The sequence below is a fragment of the Gymnoscopelus braueri genome (assembly GCF_963280865.1).
Source record: "Gymnoscopelus braueri genome assembly, chromosome: 10".
In the NCBI taxonomy this organism is placed as follows: domain Eukaryota; kingdom Metazoa; phylum Chordata; class Actinopteri; order Myctophiformes; family Myctophidae; genus Gymnoscopelus; species Gymnoscopelus braueri.
Window position 1 is genome coordinate 19,125,349 of NC_137611.1, and position 15,733 is coordinate 19,141,081.

A 15,733-nucleotide genomic window follows, 5' to 3' on the forward strand; every position below is an offset into this window, starting at 1 on the left:
TGAAACGAATAATAAACGAAAAAAGGAATGTCAGGTATTGGAGGCCATTGCCTCGCTCGCAGATGCATCCACGGGAACCACATGACCCTTGATGAAGACACATGCTGGAGGCCGAGGAGATGCTGTAAAACTTGTATACATTTATTTGTCTATTAACAATAATTTAATAGTTGTTGCTACAGGAAGATATGACCCATGCCATCCAAAAGTAGAAAGGGTAGTATCGTTAAAATAGCACTTTTATAGCTTAGATTGGGGTCTGAGAGATTAAAACAATGTATCAACTGGGGGTATGTGGCCTAATGCATATCAAACTGGGGCTCCTTGAAATTAAAAAGGTTGAGAATCAGTATATCTGGACAGCAAGCTGAATAACGTCAAGTGGCACTTTGCCAGGCCGTTATCGACACAGGAGTTTGCCCCTCCCTCGTCCGCCAAGTAACACTGCCTGATGCTCACAACACATCGTGTCCACTGTGCTGTGGTGATCCATGATGCAAATTTGTACTGTAACTGGAGAGCGAGCGCAGATGCAAGGCCAAGGGACTGCTCTAAGTAATGGTGGCCAATAAAAAGCTGAACGAGTTCTGGCTGATGCACATCGAGGATAAGTGCATCATTGGATTGGATCTACTCAAGACGATTGGGAAGCTGTGGTGAACATCCTGCGGACCCATCTCCATACGGGCTCGTACAAGCCCAACCAACTGTCCAGAGTGTGACGACAGTCAACAGGGTCAAACAGACGGGGTCAATACCACAGTCAGTCAATCACCAGTACTGACACTATCGGTACAGGGCCCATCAGAGTCCTGTGTAGCCGTGAGGGAGCTCTTTCAGCATAGCAATGAGGGATCTCTCTCATAAACAATGCCATTAGCTACTTGATATACCTGGAAGAGTCCCTCAACATCTTTGCTGCCGGTCCTTTACCCACAGTGATTTCACTTGGCACAGGTGTGGATATTCGACCCCTCCTGGAAGAAGGGGGTGTCACCAAAGCTTTGCAGCAAAAAGACTGGGCCATGCGTGTACTGTTCTGGAGAAGCGTGTCTGAAATGGTTGAAGCTGGTAGGGAGTCAGAAGGTAGTTTTCCACCTTGACTGGTTGGCATCTTACTGGCCTCTCGTCAGCACTGGAGAGAACTGGGTGGGGAGAGGCGAGGCTGCACTGGACGTTTCTCACCCTGGGTGGAAGTGATACTCCAGCACCTTTGGACCTGTAAGTAGGGGCTGTGTAGTGTCCCAAGGTGCACATTGGACAATAAAAAAGTTGTACTGTATGTAGACATAGTCCAGATGATTCCCTTAAGTTACTACTGATAAGTACTTGACAGAGTTATAACGTCATCTCGGGTATCAAAAATCCAATTACAATCGGAGCACATGCAGACTAGTGCAGAGTCCAGGACTTATTGCTGCTTGTCTCCGGATAGAAACGCTCTGCTTCCTTTGCAGAGTCGAATATGCGAGTTTGTCCGTTAATAGTAGCACGCAGGCAGGGGCCTGCTTCTTAGTGAGTGTGACATTGAAATCCTCAAAGATCCTGATGGGATGTCCCTTGTATGAGACGTTTCTGTTTTTCTTACACCACAGCAGAACATATTAGACATATTTGTGGAAGACGATGATAAAGGGCTGGGAACCTGTGTTGGCTTCTAACCCCCAAACTGCGGTGAGTACAGTCCAGTTTGATATCTTACAGAACATCTCCTGTCACCTCCTCGAATAACAGTCATGAAGAGTCAAGCGTCCTTTCCCTCCGCTCCCTCTAGGATGCGGATCACACAGAGGAATGCAAAACCAGGCCCTCAACAGCGAGTTGCAAGTTTTCACTCATCTGGGTAGGGGTCTCCAACTTTGATTTCAGTTTGAGTCTGATGTGGGGCCACGGTGACGGTTATCTTTTGGAGAGATGCTTGGATTGGGGCCATGGTGGTGTTCGAGGTAGTATTCTCATTTTACGTGTTTACATAACTTCTAAAGCTCACCAATTGGTGAGCTTTAGAAGTTATGTAAACATAAAAAAGGTTGCAGTATTTCTTATTACGGCTTAGGAAATGAAAAATTGTAACCAACATTTTGATATTGCAAGATGATAAAGTATCAAGGAGCATACGCCTTGCGTACGATCACTGTCGCCATAACCAGCAGTCAATGTTTAAGGTCATATAGAACAAATAAAATGGTGTCCCCTCTAGCTGTTGTTGGGTTATTTACCAAGTAAATTTGCACATACATGGAATAAAATTAGGAGCAGTGGGTTCCATTGATTAACAGCGCCTGGGGAGCAGACCCATTATAGTCTGGGGGAGCTGGGGGTCAAGTGACCTTTCCGATTCCCAGACGGCCACTCAGCTTAATATGTCAAAGTTAAACAAAATCTAAAAACAAAAATAAAAAAACAACAACCTAGAAACACTCGAATTGTATGCTTCCTATGCTTCCGCCCACCGGTTGCAGTTTACATCCATGTCTATACAGACTTCATCTACTATATATTATTATATACATCAAGGAATCTCTGTGGATTGGTTAAAACACTTGCCCATATATGGAGATCCCCGAACTTCTGATTTCCAGAAATCAACACAGAAAAAAAATACAATAAATCAAACGTCCACTGAGGAGCAGAGGAGCTGATGAATAGATATGGTCATGTTTGTCTTTGTCGGTTTTAAATTGTCTCCTAAAAAAAGTCTTCCCATTTGTTCAGAAATCAACACCCCTAAGCAGCAGCTGCTGAAGGGTCCAAGCAGACTTGTATTCCTGACGTTAATCCAAATGAGTGGGGTCTTTTTTGCCCTCTGCTTCCACCACGCCCACCTTCAGGCAGCCTCCTGGGGAGCAGGCCTCTTCAAGTCCCTGATCTGTTTGACCAGGTACTTCTTTTCTTCATTGAACTGTTTATCCTCCGTCCTGTCATTCTGGAACTTGCTGAAGAATTCAATGAGTTTGGTCTGGTTCTTCAACAGAATATCCAAGATTGGTTGCGTCTTGTTGGAATTGGCCACAAACACCTTAAAAACACGGAAAGTCTCAAACTGAATGTTGCGGCTTTCGTCTCGTAGTAGGTTCATCATTAGCTTCAAATTCTCTGGCTGGCTGGTGTATTTTGTCATAATGGTGAAGTTATGCCGGTCGAGAAGAAGCTCTTCCAGTAACTTGAGGGATTGCCGTTTGGTCACATAATTCTCTGAGTGGAGTAACTTCCCATATTCACTAAAGAAATTGTCGTAATGCTGCTCCAGGAACTCTGTGCTCAGTAGCTTGTGTCTTGTGAGCAAGTGCTTAAAAGTGGCAAATGCATCTGAGGCAGTGACGAATGTAGACGTCTCCATATATCTGAAGAGGTTATAGAACTGCTCTGACCACAGGATGATCTTGGCCAGCGGGTCATGTCTGATGCATTCTCTCAACATGATGCCACAGTTTAGGGCGATCTCTGGAAGCTCGTACCCTTTAAGCAACATGAAGAGGATGTTTGGTTGGGTGCACAGGTACTCCACTGTGGGCATCCGGGTGCCGATCTGACGCCCCAGGATGTTGACAAAGATCTGAGCAACATCCTTCTTCCCTTCAAAGACAATGAGCTGCAGGTTGGCTATGAGGGTGCTAAGCAGGCCACTGTCGTAGAGCTCCTGAGCAAGCTGGGCCACCGCCTCCGCTTGGGGCTCATTCTCATCAGTGCCGTACAGGATCTCCTTCATGGCCACAAGGCTCTTCGACAGCTCCTTCGTGGCCTTCTCCACCTTCTTGTCAGAGATGTCTTGCTTCTCCAACACCATCATGCTGTCCTTCAGGGTCTTGACGATGTCCACTGGTGACTTGTGGGACTTGTAGAAGAGGAAATTCATGATATGCATGATACAAGCCAGGTCGGGTGATCTTAGTATAGTGCACACACTATACTAAACTGTAAATCTCTAATTTACAAAATTATCCTACTTCCCTATTACTAATAATAATCGGAGAGGAGCGCTGGCACGTTTATTTATATCTCCAAACTTTCCCATATTTGGGCATCACAGTTACATGCTGATTGGGCAGAGTATCTCTGATGTCACACCAGCGGCGCTTTGGATAAAAGCACAATATAAATGCACCATTTAAGCTCATGTCACTAACCATATAAGGAGTTCCCAATGCAGCTAGCCCCAAATATGGAGTCTGCTGTCCAACCTCAATTTGTCATCATGGCATCAGGTGCAAACAAATCAGTCAGCTCCATATAGGCCCCAATATATACATATTGTGATTAGTCTATTTTTAGAACTTAGATGTTTTAGTGGAAGTCAATGAAAGGTCGGATTGGGCTGAAACTTTACCCATATATGGAGCTGACTGATGTCACTTATTTGCATTTATTTGTTCATATATTTATTTATTTAAAAAATAAATAAGAAAAGACAGGATTTTAAGAAAATTATAAAATCATGCAGTGCCAAAGTTATCTTAAAGAAGCAGTTCACCCAAAATGTTACTTATTTTCTATCAATTACACACCCCATGAAGCCTTAAATTCATGGATTTTTTTTTGGCATTCCTAAACCAATAATTTGATTACTGTCTCCTACCGGCTAATGTATCCGGTCAATTACTGTGTGTATTTCCGGTAGGAGACACAAAGAGTCTCCTTTGTGTCTCCTACCGGAAATACACACAGTAATCAAATTATTGGCTTAGGAATGTGACAAAAACAAAAAAGTCTCCATGAATTCAAAGGGTGTGTAATTGATAGAAAGTAAGTAATTTTTTGGGTGAACTATTCCTTTAACATAAACAGAGGGAGCTACTGTACACTGATCTTGTTCAACCCAGATTCGGCACAAACATGGGGTTAAATTCGTTCTACTGCTATGCCACCAAAATGGGGAATGCCCTACCAAAATAAATAAAAAAGTGTGACTTCTTACCCTCCTTCAAAACCACCATAAAGAGCACCCCCCAACTGTTTACTGTATACTCTTATTGCTACTAGTGTTGATGATGTCTTATTGTATTGTATTATTGTATGTCTTTAAATGTCTTGATTAATTGAATACACAGGACCACAATGGAATCCCAATCAGTGAGTGTGTGTGTGTGTGTGTGTGTGTGTGTGTGTGTGTGTGTGTGTGTGTGTGTGTGTGTGTGTGTGTGTGTGTGTGTGTGTGTGTGTGTGTGTGCCTGAGTGCCTGAGTGCGTGCGTGCGTGCGTGCGTGCGTGAGAGAGAGAGAGAGAGAGAGAGAGAGAGAGAGAGAGAGAGAGAGAGAGAGAGAGAAGATTGAGTTCCCATCCTTTAGATGTTGCCAGTGTGATGCTGTTATGCACAAAGCATGCTGCTTCACGGTAATTTCAGCGTCTATGAGTTTAGTTAAGATATCAGTCCCTACTACTCCTGACCAACACTTAAAGATGTGGCGTGGAGCAATCAAATTGTTATGTTTTGACTCCCCCTAGGGCTATATTAAAGTACTGCAATTTTCAATTTCACATTCGGCCAAACAGACAGGTTATTTCCAGCTGAAGTATTAGTAGCCCACTATTTTCTGTGTTTTCTTTCCACATATAATTGCATAGCACATGACTGGCGCTGGAGCACTAATACAATGTCATTTTGACTATGCATGCACCTCATTGTTCTCTAGCAACCATTAAGGCGTTAAAAGCAAAACTTCAGACCTTAAAACAAACTGATCAGGTTACTACTTAACTACTACTTAAATGTCTCAATGAATTGAATACACAGGACCACAGTGGAAACAAGCCCTTGGGACTTTTGGTGTTATTCTTTTAGCATTATTGTATAATTGTACCTCTGTACTATTTTGCAATCTGTTAATAAAGTATTCAATCAATCAATCAATCAATCAATCAATCAATCAATCAATCAATCAATCAATCAATCAATCAATCAATCAATCAATCAATCAATCAATTATAATATATAGCACACAAGCAATCAAAATCCCTGTGTGAAGCTCCTCATTTAGTATACTGTACATGGCTCTAACCCTAACCCTAATCCTAACCCTCAACAGCAAACAATAACTAGACGCGTCGCAATTCTGGGAAATTGCAAAGTGTGGTTGCGCCGACTGCGGTCGCAGGTTGCCGCCGCCCGGACTTGAGGAATATGCTTGGAGGAATACCATCGGAGGCCGCGTGACGTGCCATTCGAATTTGGTGCTGATTGGATCCTGTGTTCGTGATACATGGCGTTTTGATTTGAAGAAATAGGCCCCTCCCACTAAAATAAATAAGCCCCTCCCACAAATGTAGCGGGCCAATGACATCGTCATGTCACTCCTGAGATCACCTGCTTTTCAATTTGAGAGGAGTGATCCCCCCAAAAATCATGTTTTTGCATCAAACGGTTACGTTTTGCACAGTTGTGGCGCCCCCTATGGATCAAAGTGGAAATACTTTTGGGGATTCGTTGAGTAAACCACCCTCGACATGTGATTCAAATTTGGGATTGACTGGACGTTTCGTTAGTGATTTGTGGCCTTTTTTGTAAAACGGGCCCCTTCCGCTAACTTTGGAAGCCATTTACGGACGAACGGTATGGACTATCAAAATTCTGTTTCACTCCAGATTATCGCATGGGTCCAGAGATAATGTGTACCGATTTTTGTGAAATTTGGAGAAAATATGTGGGAGGAGGAGCTAAAAGTGTGTTTTGAAGAAAATTCAAAATGGCGGAAAATCTATCCTGACGCAAATGGGCGTGGCCTATATGGGGAGTTGCGTCATGACCCAAGGAATCTAGGGGGGAAAGGATTTTTATTCTAGGACCTACGGTTCAAAAGTTAAAGGCCAAAAACGTAAAGTGGGCTGTAATAGCGCCACCATGAGGCCGAATGGTGTGATTATTTTTAAGATAATTTTGGACTAAATTATGAACCTCCCCACCAAATCTGGTAACTCTAGCTCTTACGATTTCAGAGAAAAAAATACTTGAATTTGAGTTTTTTCACTTTTCCATTAAAGTGGATGGGGACATTTAATGCACTAATAAATCAATATCAATTAAACTATTTAACCAATCTCTTAGCAAAATACAAGCAGACGATTCCCGGTCAAGACGGTCATTTTGACATATGCCACTAAATTGGGAAAAATAAACTGTGGGAGGAGATGCGGTTGAAAAAATTGTTTATCTATAAAGTTTCTCTATAACAATAGTCTGGTTGCCCATTCGGGCAACCACACTAATTACATCCCGACACTGAAAGAAAAGCAATGGCAGTCCATCATCTTTATTTTTACATCATGTAAATCAAACAAGTCATCAAGAAAAAAAGAACAAAATATGTAACAAAAATGATATACAAATACGACTCAGGTCCAGGTACAGTTTAGCTTTTTGTACAAGAAATACATGTCTAGTTTAACCAACCATATCATGTTGATTGGATTAACACTGTACTTGAGGAATCACTTTTTTCTTCTCTTGTTGCATAACTTAGGGTAAAATAATACATTCTGTATGCATAACACTACACTGCGCCAATATAGGTCAAACAAATATACCATTGATGTTGCTGGTTTGGGCCTATACAAATATTACATATTATGGTAATGATGAATTTTTAAAGAGGCATCTCACCCCAAAAAGCTGCTTTCTGAAGCATGTAAATTCACACATACTGTAAAGTCTAAACTGGTACACAAACTAATTTGTCTTGAGAATTGATGGGGATTGACTGTTGAAATTTGCCATTCCAGTGATGTTAGGACGACATGGGGGGGGGGCAGACAAGAGTCTCTTTGGCTTACTTAGCACTTCAGTCATTTGGGATTCTTATAGGAATTCACATTCAAAACAAAGCATAAAGACCAGACAGCAGTGAATATCCATGGAAAATCAACCACATGGAAGGCTATGAAAAATTGTGTAGTTGTTGAGATTTATAGCATGAAATGCCCCGCAGCTCAGTTACAACTTGGTTAGACGCAGCGTATTGAGACGGACAGGAAGATGAATGGGGTCTTTTTTGCCCTCTGCTTCCACCACGCCCACCTTCAGGCAGCCTCCTGGGGAGCAGGCCTCTTCAAGTCCCTGATCTGTTTGACCAGGTACTTCTTTTCTTCATTGAACGGTTCATCCTCCGTCCTGTCATTCTGGAACTTGCTGAGGAATTCAATGAGTTTGGTCTGGTTCTTCAACAGGATATCCAAGATTGGTTGCGTCATGTTGGAGTTGACCACAAACACCTTAAAAACACGGAAAGTCTCAAACTGTATGTTGCGGCTTTCGTCTCGTAGTAGGTTCATCATTAGCTTCAAATTCTCTGGCTGGCTGGTGTATTTTGTCATAATGGTGAAGTTATGCCGGTCGAGAAGAAGCTCTTCCAGTAACTTGAGGGATTGCCATTTGGTCACATAATTCTCTGAGTGGAGTAACTTCCCATATTCACTAAAGAAATTGTCGTAATGCTGCTCCAGGAACTCTTTGCTCAGTAGCTTGTGTCTTGTGAGCAAGTGCTTAAAAGTGGCAAATATATCTGAGGCAGCGACGAATGTAGACGTCTCCATATATCTGAAGAGGTTATAGAACTGCTCTGACCACAGGATGATCTTGGCCAGCGGGTCATGTCTGATGCATTCTCTCAACATGATGTCACAGTTTAGGGCGATCTCTGGAAGCTCGTACCCTTTAAGCAACATGAAGAGGATGTTTGGTTGGGTGCACAGGTACTCCACTGTGGGCATCCGGGTGCCGATCTGATGCCCCAGGATGTTGACAAAGATCTGAGCAACATCATTTTTCCCTTCAAAGACAATGAGCTGCAGGTTGGCTATGAGGGTGCTAAGCAGGCCACTGTTGTAGAGCTCCTGAGCAAGCTGGGCCACCGCCTCCGCTTGGGGCTCATTTTCAGTGCCGTACAGGATCTCCTTCATGGCCACAAGGCTCTTCGACAGCTCCTTTGTGGCCTTCTCCACATTCTTGTCAGAGATGTCTTGCTTCTCCAACACCATCATGCTGTCCTTCAGGGTCTTGACGATGTCCACTGGTGACTTGTGGGACTTGTAGAAGAGGAAATTCATGATATCAGGTGATCTTAGTATAGTGCACACACTGTACTAAACTGTAAAACTCTAACTTACAAAATTATCCTACTTCCCTATTACTAATAATCGGAGAGGAGCGCTGGCACGTTTATTTATATCTCCAAACTGTCCCATATTTGGGCATCACAGTTACATGCTGATTGGGCAGAGTATCTCTGACGTCACGCCAGGTACGTCAGACCTGGCGCCAGCATTTAAGCTCATGTCACTAAGTATCCATATAAGGAGTTCCCAATGCAGCTAGCCCCAAATATGGAGTCTGCTGTCTAACCTCAATTTGTCATCATGGCATCAGGTGCAAACAAATCAGTCAGCTCCATATAGGCCCCAATATATACATATTGTGATTAGTCTATTTTTAGAACTTAGATGTTTTAGTGGAAGTCAATGAAAGGTCGGATTGGGCTGAAACTTTGCCCAAATATGGAGCTGACTGATGTCACTTATTTGTATTTATTTTTTCATTTATTTAAAAAATAAATGAGAAAAGACAGGATTTAAAAATATATATATAAAATCATGCAGTGCCAAAGTTATCTTAAAGAAGCAGTTTACCCAAAATATTACTTATTTTCTATCAATTACACACCCCATGAAGCCTCAAATTCATGGATTTCTTTCTTTGTCGCATTCCTAAGCCAATAATTTGATTACCGTCTCCTACCGGCTAATGTATCCGGTAGGAGACACAAAGGAGACTCTTTGTGTCTCCTACCGGAAATACACACGGTAATCAAATTATTGGCTTAGGACAACAACAAAAAAAAATCTTCATGGGGTGTGTAATTGATAGAAAGTAAGTACTTTTTTGGGTGAACTATTCCTTTAACATCATTAAATTATAAACAGAGGGAGCTACACTGATCTCGTTCAACCCAGATTCGGCACAAACATGGGGTTAAATTCGTTCTACTGCTATGCCACCAAAATGGGGAATACCCTACCAAAATAAATAAAAAAGTGTGACTTCTTACCCTCCTTCAAAACCACCATAAAGAGCACCCCCCAACTGTTTACTGTATACTCTTATTGCTACTAGTGTTGATGATGTCTTATTGTATTGTATTACTGTATGTGAGAGATGAGAGAAGATTGCGTTCCCATCCTTTAGATGTTGCCAGTGTGATGCTGTTATGCACAAAGCATGCTGCTTCACGGTAATTTCAGCGTCTATGAGTTTAGTTAAGACATCAGTCCCTACTCCTGACCAACACTTAAAGATGTGGCGTGGAGCAATCAAAATGTATGTTTTGACTCCCCCTAGGGCTATATTAAAGTACTGCAATTTCACATTCGGCCAAACAGACAGGTTATTTCCAGCTGAAGTATTAGTAGCCCACTATTTTCTGTGTTTTCTTTCCACATATAATTGCATAGCACATGACTGGAGCTGGAGCACTAATACAATGTCATTTTGACTATGCATGCACCTCATTGTTCTCTAGCAACCACTAAGGCGTTAAAAGCAAAACTGGAAACAAGCCCTTGGGACTTTTGGTGTTATTCTTTTAGCATTATTGTATAATAGTACCTCTGTACTATTTTGCAATCTGTTAATAAAGTATTCAATCAATCAATCAATCAATCAATCAATCAATCAATCAATCAATCAATCAATCAATCAATCAATCAATCAATCAATCAATCAATCAAACAAACAATCAATCAATCAATCAATGATAATAGGTATGATAATAGAAGCAATCAAAATCCCTGTGTGAAACTCCTCATTTAGTATACTGTACATGGCTCTAACCCTAACCCTAACCCTAACCCTAATCCTAACCCTCAACAGCAAACAATAATTACATCCCGACACTGAAAGAAAAGCAATGGCAGTCCATCATCTTTATTTCTACATCATGTAAATCAAACAAGTCATCAAGAAAAAAAGAACAAAATATGTAACAAAAATGATATACAAATACGACTCAGGTCCAGGTACAGTTTAGCTTTTTGTACAAGAAATACATGTCTAGTTTAACCAACCATATCATGTTGATTGGATTAACACTGTACTTGAGGAATCACCTTTTTCTTCTCTTGTTGCATAACTTAGGGTAAAATAATACATTCTGTATGCATAACACTACACTGCGCCAAGGTCAAATAAATATACCCTTGATGTTGCTGGTTTGGGCCTATGAAATATTACATATTATGGTAATGCTGATTTTTTAAAAGAGGCATCTCACCCCAAAAAGCTGCTTTCTGAAGCATGTAAATTCACACATATAAAGTCTAAACTTGTACACAAGCTAATTTGTCTTGAGAGTTGATGGGGATTGACTGTTGAAATTTGCCATTCCAGTGATGTTAGGACGACATGGAGGGGGGGGGGGGGGGGGGACAGACAGACAGACAAGAGGCTCACTGGCTTACTTAGCCCTTCAGTCATTTGGGATTCTTATAGGAATTCACATTCAAAACAAAGCATAAAGACCAGACAGCAGTGAATATCCATGGAAAATCAACCACACGGAAGGCTATGAAAAAATGTTGTAGTTGTTGAGATTTATAGCATGAAATGCCCCCCAGCTCAGTTACAACTTGGTTAGACGCAGCGTATTGAGACGGACAGGAAGAACTGTTGCTCCCTCTGCATAGCGAATCTCTCTCAAAATCCCGTTCCAGCAGGTGTCTGATTCATCATACCTATTGGAGACAGTGTCAGTCAATTAGAAGAGCATGTTCTAATATTATAGGGCCACCTCCCACTCTAAGGCACTGCGCCTCAAGTAAAGTAAAAGCTGTTTCTGAAGACTTGGTTGTTGTAGTTGAGGCTTTACACTCAAGTTAGCTTAATTTGATCTATACTTTGACTCAAGTACTGGGGTCGAGTACGAGTACTTTGTCCACCACTGCCAATAACAGCAACTCTCACCTCCAGATGTCCTTCATCTCTGTGGGGACAGGCTCTGGACTGCTTTCACTGGGCATCATGGCGAAACCCCCTGTAGCGTACAGGAAACCCCCCATGGACATCAGGTTGAGGGAGCTACGCTCCTGTGGAAACTCTGTGAACTCAGACCACCTGGGATGTAGAATGACCACACACACACACACACACACACACACACACACACACACACACACACACACACACACACACACACACACACACACACACACACACACACACACACACAGAAAATTGAATAAGGAACCAGTGCTTTCTAAATGATATCAGCATGCATAAGTTAATAATATGATTGTTTCATTAGCAACCATACCATGGGTGTATGAATGATGACTACAGTCTATTAATGGACTATTAAATGTTGGCTTGGAATCAGATTGTAACCATTCATATTTATGTCAAAGGGGAGGGAAGGACAAAAAAAATCTGGATATTTCTCAGCACAAAATAACACGGGCTTCTGTGTCTCAGCATGCATCTACCTGGACAATTGCAGATCTACAAGCTTACAGTGCTTTGCAATGCACCGCGTTGTGAGCTTGTAGATCAGCTATTGTCCAGGTAGATGCATGTAAGTAATGTAAGTAAGCAGTGGTGGAAAGTAACTAAGTACATTTACTTAAGTACTGTACTTAAGTACAGTTTTGAGTTATTTGTACTTTACTTGAGTATTTCCAATTTCCAATACTTTTACTTCTACTCCACTACATCTCAGAGGCAAATATTGTACTTTTACTCCACTACAATTATTTGAAAACTTTAGTTACTAGTTACTTTTCAGATATCAATTATGATATTATTAAACATCCATTAACCACTTTAGCCCTATTTTATACATATGGCTATTTGAAAATAGCAGATCTACAAGCTCACAACGCGTCGCATCGCGACGTGTTGTGAGCTTGTAGATCGGCTATTTTCAAACATTTTCGTACTTTTACTTTTGGTACTTTAAGTACATTTTCATACCAGTACTTTTGTACTTTTACTCAAGTAAATTGTGAATTCCGGACTTTTACTTGTAACAGAGTACTTCTGCATTGCAGTATTGATACTTTTACTTAAGTAAAACATGTGAGTACTTTTTCCACCACTGTAAGTAAGCACCCACCCTGGGAAGATACCCCAGTTTTATAATAATAAAACAGTAGAGTCTCACTTGTTGGTGGCGATGTCATAAACCTCCACTGCACTTGTTAGACCTGAATCTGTGACGCCTGTCACCACGTAAATCTGGTCCTCGTGCACAGTGACACCAAACAGGGAGCGTGCCGTCTTCATAGGAGCCAGGTCCTTCCACTCAAACTTAGTGGGGTTGTAGACACACACCCTCTTCATGCATTTTCTGCAAAGGACAGAACGATGGAGGGACAGAATAGAAAACTGTTTGTTTTTTTTTGCCACAAAGGAAGGTCACTCATGATAATGTAGGCCTGTAGAGTTGTCTTTCGGAATAAGATATCCAATGTATGGAAGACTAGACAAAACAAACTATTGAAAACCATTTAACAGAGTATAATACTGTAGGTTAGAATAAATTAATAAACAAAAGGAACCTGATGAAGATCCCAGTGATCAAAACTTTAGTGTGTTATAAATAAAGGCATTGTTGATCCTTAGTTGACAAAACAGTAATAAATGTGAAGCTGTTGACAACTCAATGACAAACAATGAAGTCGATTGAGAGTGGAAATACACAGACATTTTTAATTCAACTGTAAGCCAATCAGTATTTATGACAATAAGTACCACATACTTGCTCTCTGACTTTCCTCCCATGACGTACACAAGACCATTGTGTGATACAGTTCCATGTCCATACACAGCGTAAGGTAGAGGGTCTGACTCCCCCCATTTGAATGACCTGTGAAAAGAATAGAATATAGCATCATGACTCATGAGGGATGATTCTGTACAGTTGTTCTTCCAATCCGTCAATTGACTAAGCATGTGCTGTTGAAATGAAAAGTCTAAACAAGTGTTATATGTCACTTTTAGAACGACCTCATCAGTGTGTGATCAATGTGACATATATATATATATATACAGTATATATATATATATATTATGACAAATACTATACTTACTGTCTGTCATAGATCATGACTGAGTCTAAAACATGCTCTCCCTCCTTTAGTTCCTTGCCAGCCACGACAAAGATGGAGTTCTCTGCTTCGGTCAGCCCAAACAGACACCGAGGGTTGGGTAGAGACGGCATCCCTAGCCATTCAGAACTCACTGGGTCAAACTGGGATCAAAGGAAGAACACAGAACTGAATCATTATTTTCAAATGGAATCTATTTTTCCATACATACAACACAAATTATATTGATGTATTTATCGACACAGTCCAGTTAGTTTAGCTCAGAGGGTGTAAATATTGACCCAAATGGATATGTAATCGTCCAATTTCATTGATCATCAACTCATAATTCGTTCTCACATTATGACAGGGATGTTGGTTATGACAGGGATGTTGGATTAAATATATAATATACCCCTCATATATTCACACAATTACCTGTAGGAAGTACGAGCTGAATGGCTCATCTTTGTCCTCCTCATTGTAGATGAGTCCTCCGGCCACAAACACCTGGTTGTGCTTGGTCACTAAGCTGCAGTGATTCTTGGGAATTTCTGTGGACTCTGAGGCCACAAAGCACTCGTTTGCAACCGGGTCATAGGCCACCGTACCCGTATTACTGATCATCAGCACCAGGTCTGTCTCAAACATCCCGAACCGTGGGTTGTCGTTGAGGATGCCAGGAAGCATCCCGTCCTCATCTTCATCCTCCTCGCTGCTGTCCTCTCCCCCCGCTGCCCCTTCGCTCCTACTAGGTTTCGTGGGCTTTGGGAGTTGACCATTGTGTGCGTCCTTGATGAGCTCAAGCTCCTTCTTGACATCCTGGTTTAAATGTATAAGTTTGTGGCACTCGACTTTGGTTTTGAAGTAATCCACGGGTATCAGCCGGAAACGGACGCAGTGCAACAACTCTGGCAGGTCAGCCATTCGCTCTTTCTCATCATATGAAACCCACTCCATCAGGGACTCGAACACCACCTCCTCCCGGTCCACATTCAAGTGGTCCAAGGTGATGATGGAGGCCAACTCAGCTGGGCCAAGTTGGAGAAAGTCCTGGTCCCTGACAATAACCTGGTAGCGTTCGCAGATGAACTCCCTGGCATCCACAGCGAGCCTGGGGCAGTCGAGAAGCAGGCCAAGCCTGAAGATTGCCAAGCAATTGCCCAGCACCAGCTTCTCCTGGAGGTAGGATACACAAGCCGAGAAGATGGAGGGGATCTGGTACATGTTTGCCACCATGAAGATGTCCTGGACATTCTGCTCTGTCAGATTGATGTCAGAAGTGTATAAGTATCGCAGGATCGGGCCCATAACTCCCGGTTCCACATCTTTGAGCTCAATCTCACGCTTCTTGCTTTCCTCCAGCTCTGACAGAAACATGGCCTTGAAGAAGGGGCTACTGGCAGCCAGCACCAAACGGTGGCAGGGAAACTCCTTGCCCTGGATCTTGAGAACACAGTCCACAAACTTGTCATTCTCCAAGAGGTCACAGAGGCCGTCCTGAAGCAGGGTCTGCTGGTACATCCGTGGCTGCTCTATCGGGTCTATCGTCATGGCCGCCATTTTGTCCTGTCTACTTAACCTGGTTACGGTTTCTGGGAGGGAGAGCTTTCAAAGAGGGGCACCCTACTCTAACCCCACACCAGAACAGGACTGCCTGAATTCACAGT

At 42.1% G+C, this 15,733-nt stretch overlaps 3 protein-coding genes across 4 annotated transcripts; all 3 read right to left on the bottom strand.

Moving 5' to 3' along the window:
• Positions 1 to 2,827: 2,827 nt before the first annotated feature.
• On the bottom strand, positions 2,828 to 3,856 carry LOC308093817 (calcium-binding protein 39-like; the record flags this gene model as incomplete). The annotated part of the gene is made up of 1 exon (XM_080440184.1): positions 2,828 to 3,856. One exon carries the CDS (start codon positions 3,854 to 3,856, stop codon positions 2,828 to 2,830), a length of 1,029 nt encoding a protein of 342 aa, XP_080296310.1.
• Positions 3,857 to 7,218: 3,362 nt separating this feature from the next.
• On the bottom strand, positions 7,219 to 15,725 carry LOC308093798 (kelch-like protein 40a). Of its 2 annotated transcripts, XR_013933897.1 has the most exons (7): positions 14,502 to 15,725; positions 14,067 to 14,227; positions 13,736 to 13,843; positions 13,139 to 13,324; positions 11,944 to 12,093; positions 11,411 to 11,714; positions 7,219 to 7,758 (listed from the first exon to the last, which is right to left on the bottom strand). XR_013933897.1 is itself a non-coding variant. In XM_080440158.1 (6 exons), exons 1-6 carry the CDS (start codon positions 15,624 to 15,626, stop codon positions 11,603 to 11,605), a joined length of 1,842 nt encoding a protein of 613 aa, XP_080296284.1. In that variant the 5' UTR covers positions 15,627 to 15,725; the 3' UTR covers positions 10,884 to 11,602. The 2 variants fall into 2 exon arrangements, 1 of the variants encoding a protein (XP_080296284.1); XM_080440158.1 differs by lacking the exon at positions 7,219 to 7,758 and having other exon boundaries at positions 10,884 to 11,714.
• Positions 8,010 to 9,035, bottom strand: LOC308093819 (calcium-binding protein 39-like; the record flags this gene model as incomplete). Its single annotated transcript, XM_080440186.1, has 1 exon — positions 8,010 to 9,035. The coding sequence occupies one exon, from the start codon at positions 9,033 to 9,035 to the stop codon at positions 8,010 to 8,012; it is 1,026 nt and encodes a 341-aa protein (XP_080296312.1).
• Positions 15,726 to 15,733: the final 8 nt, after the last annotated feature.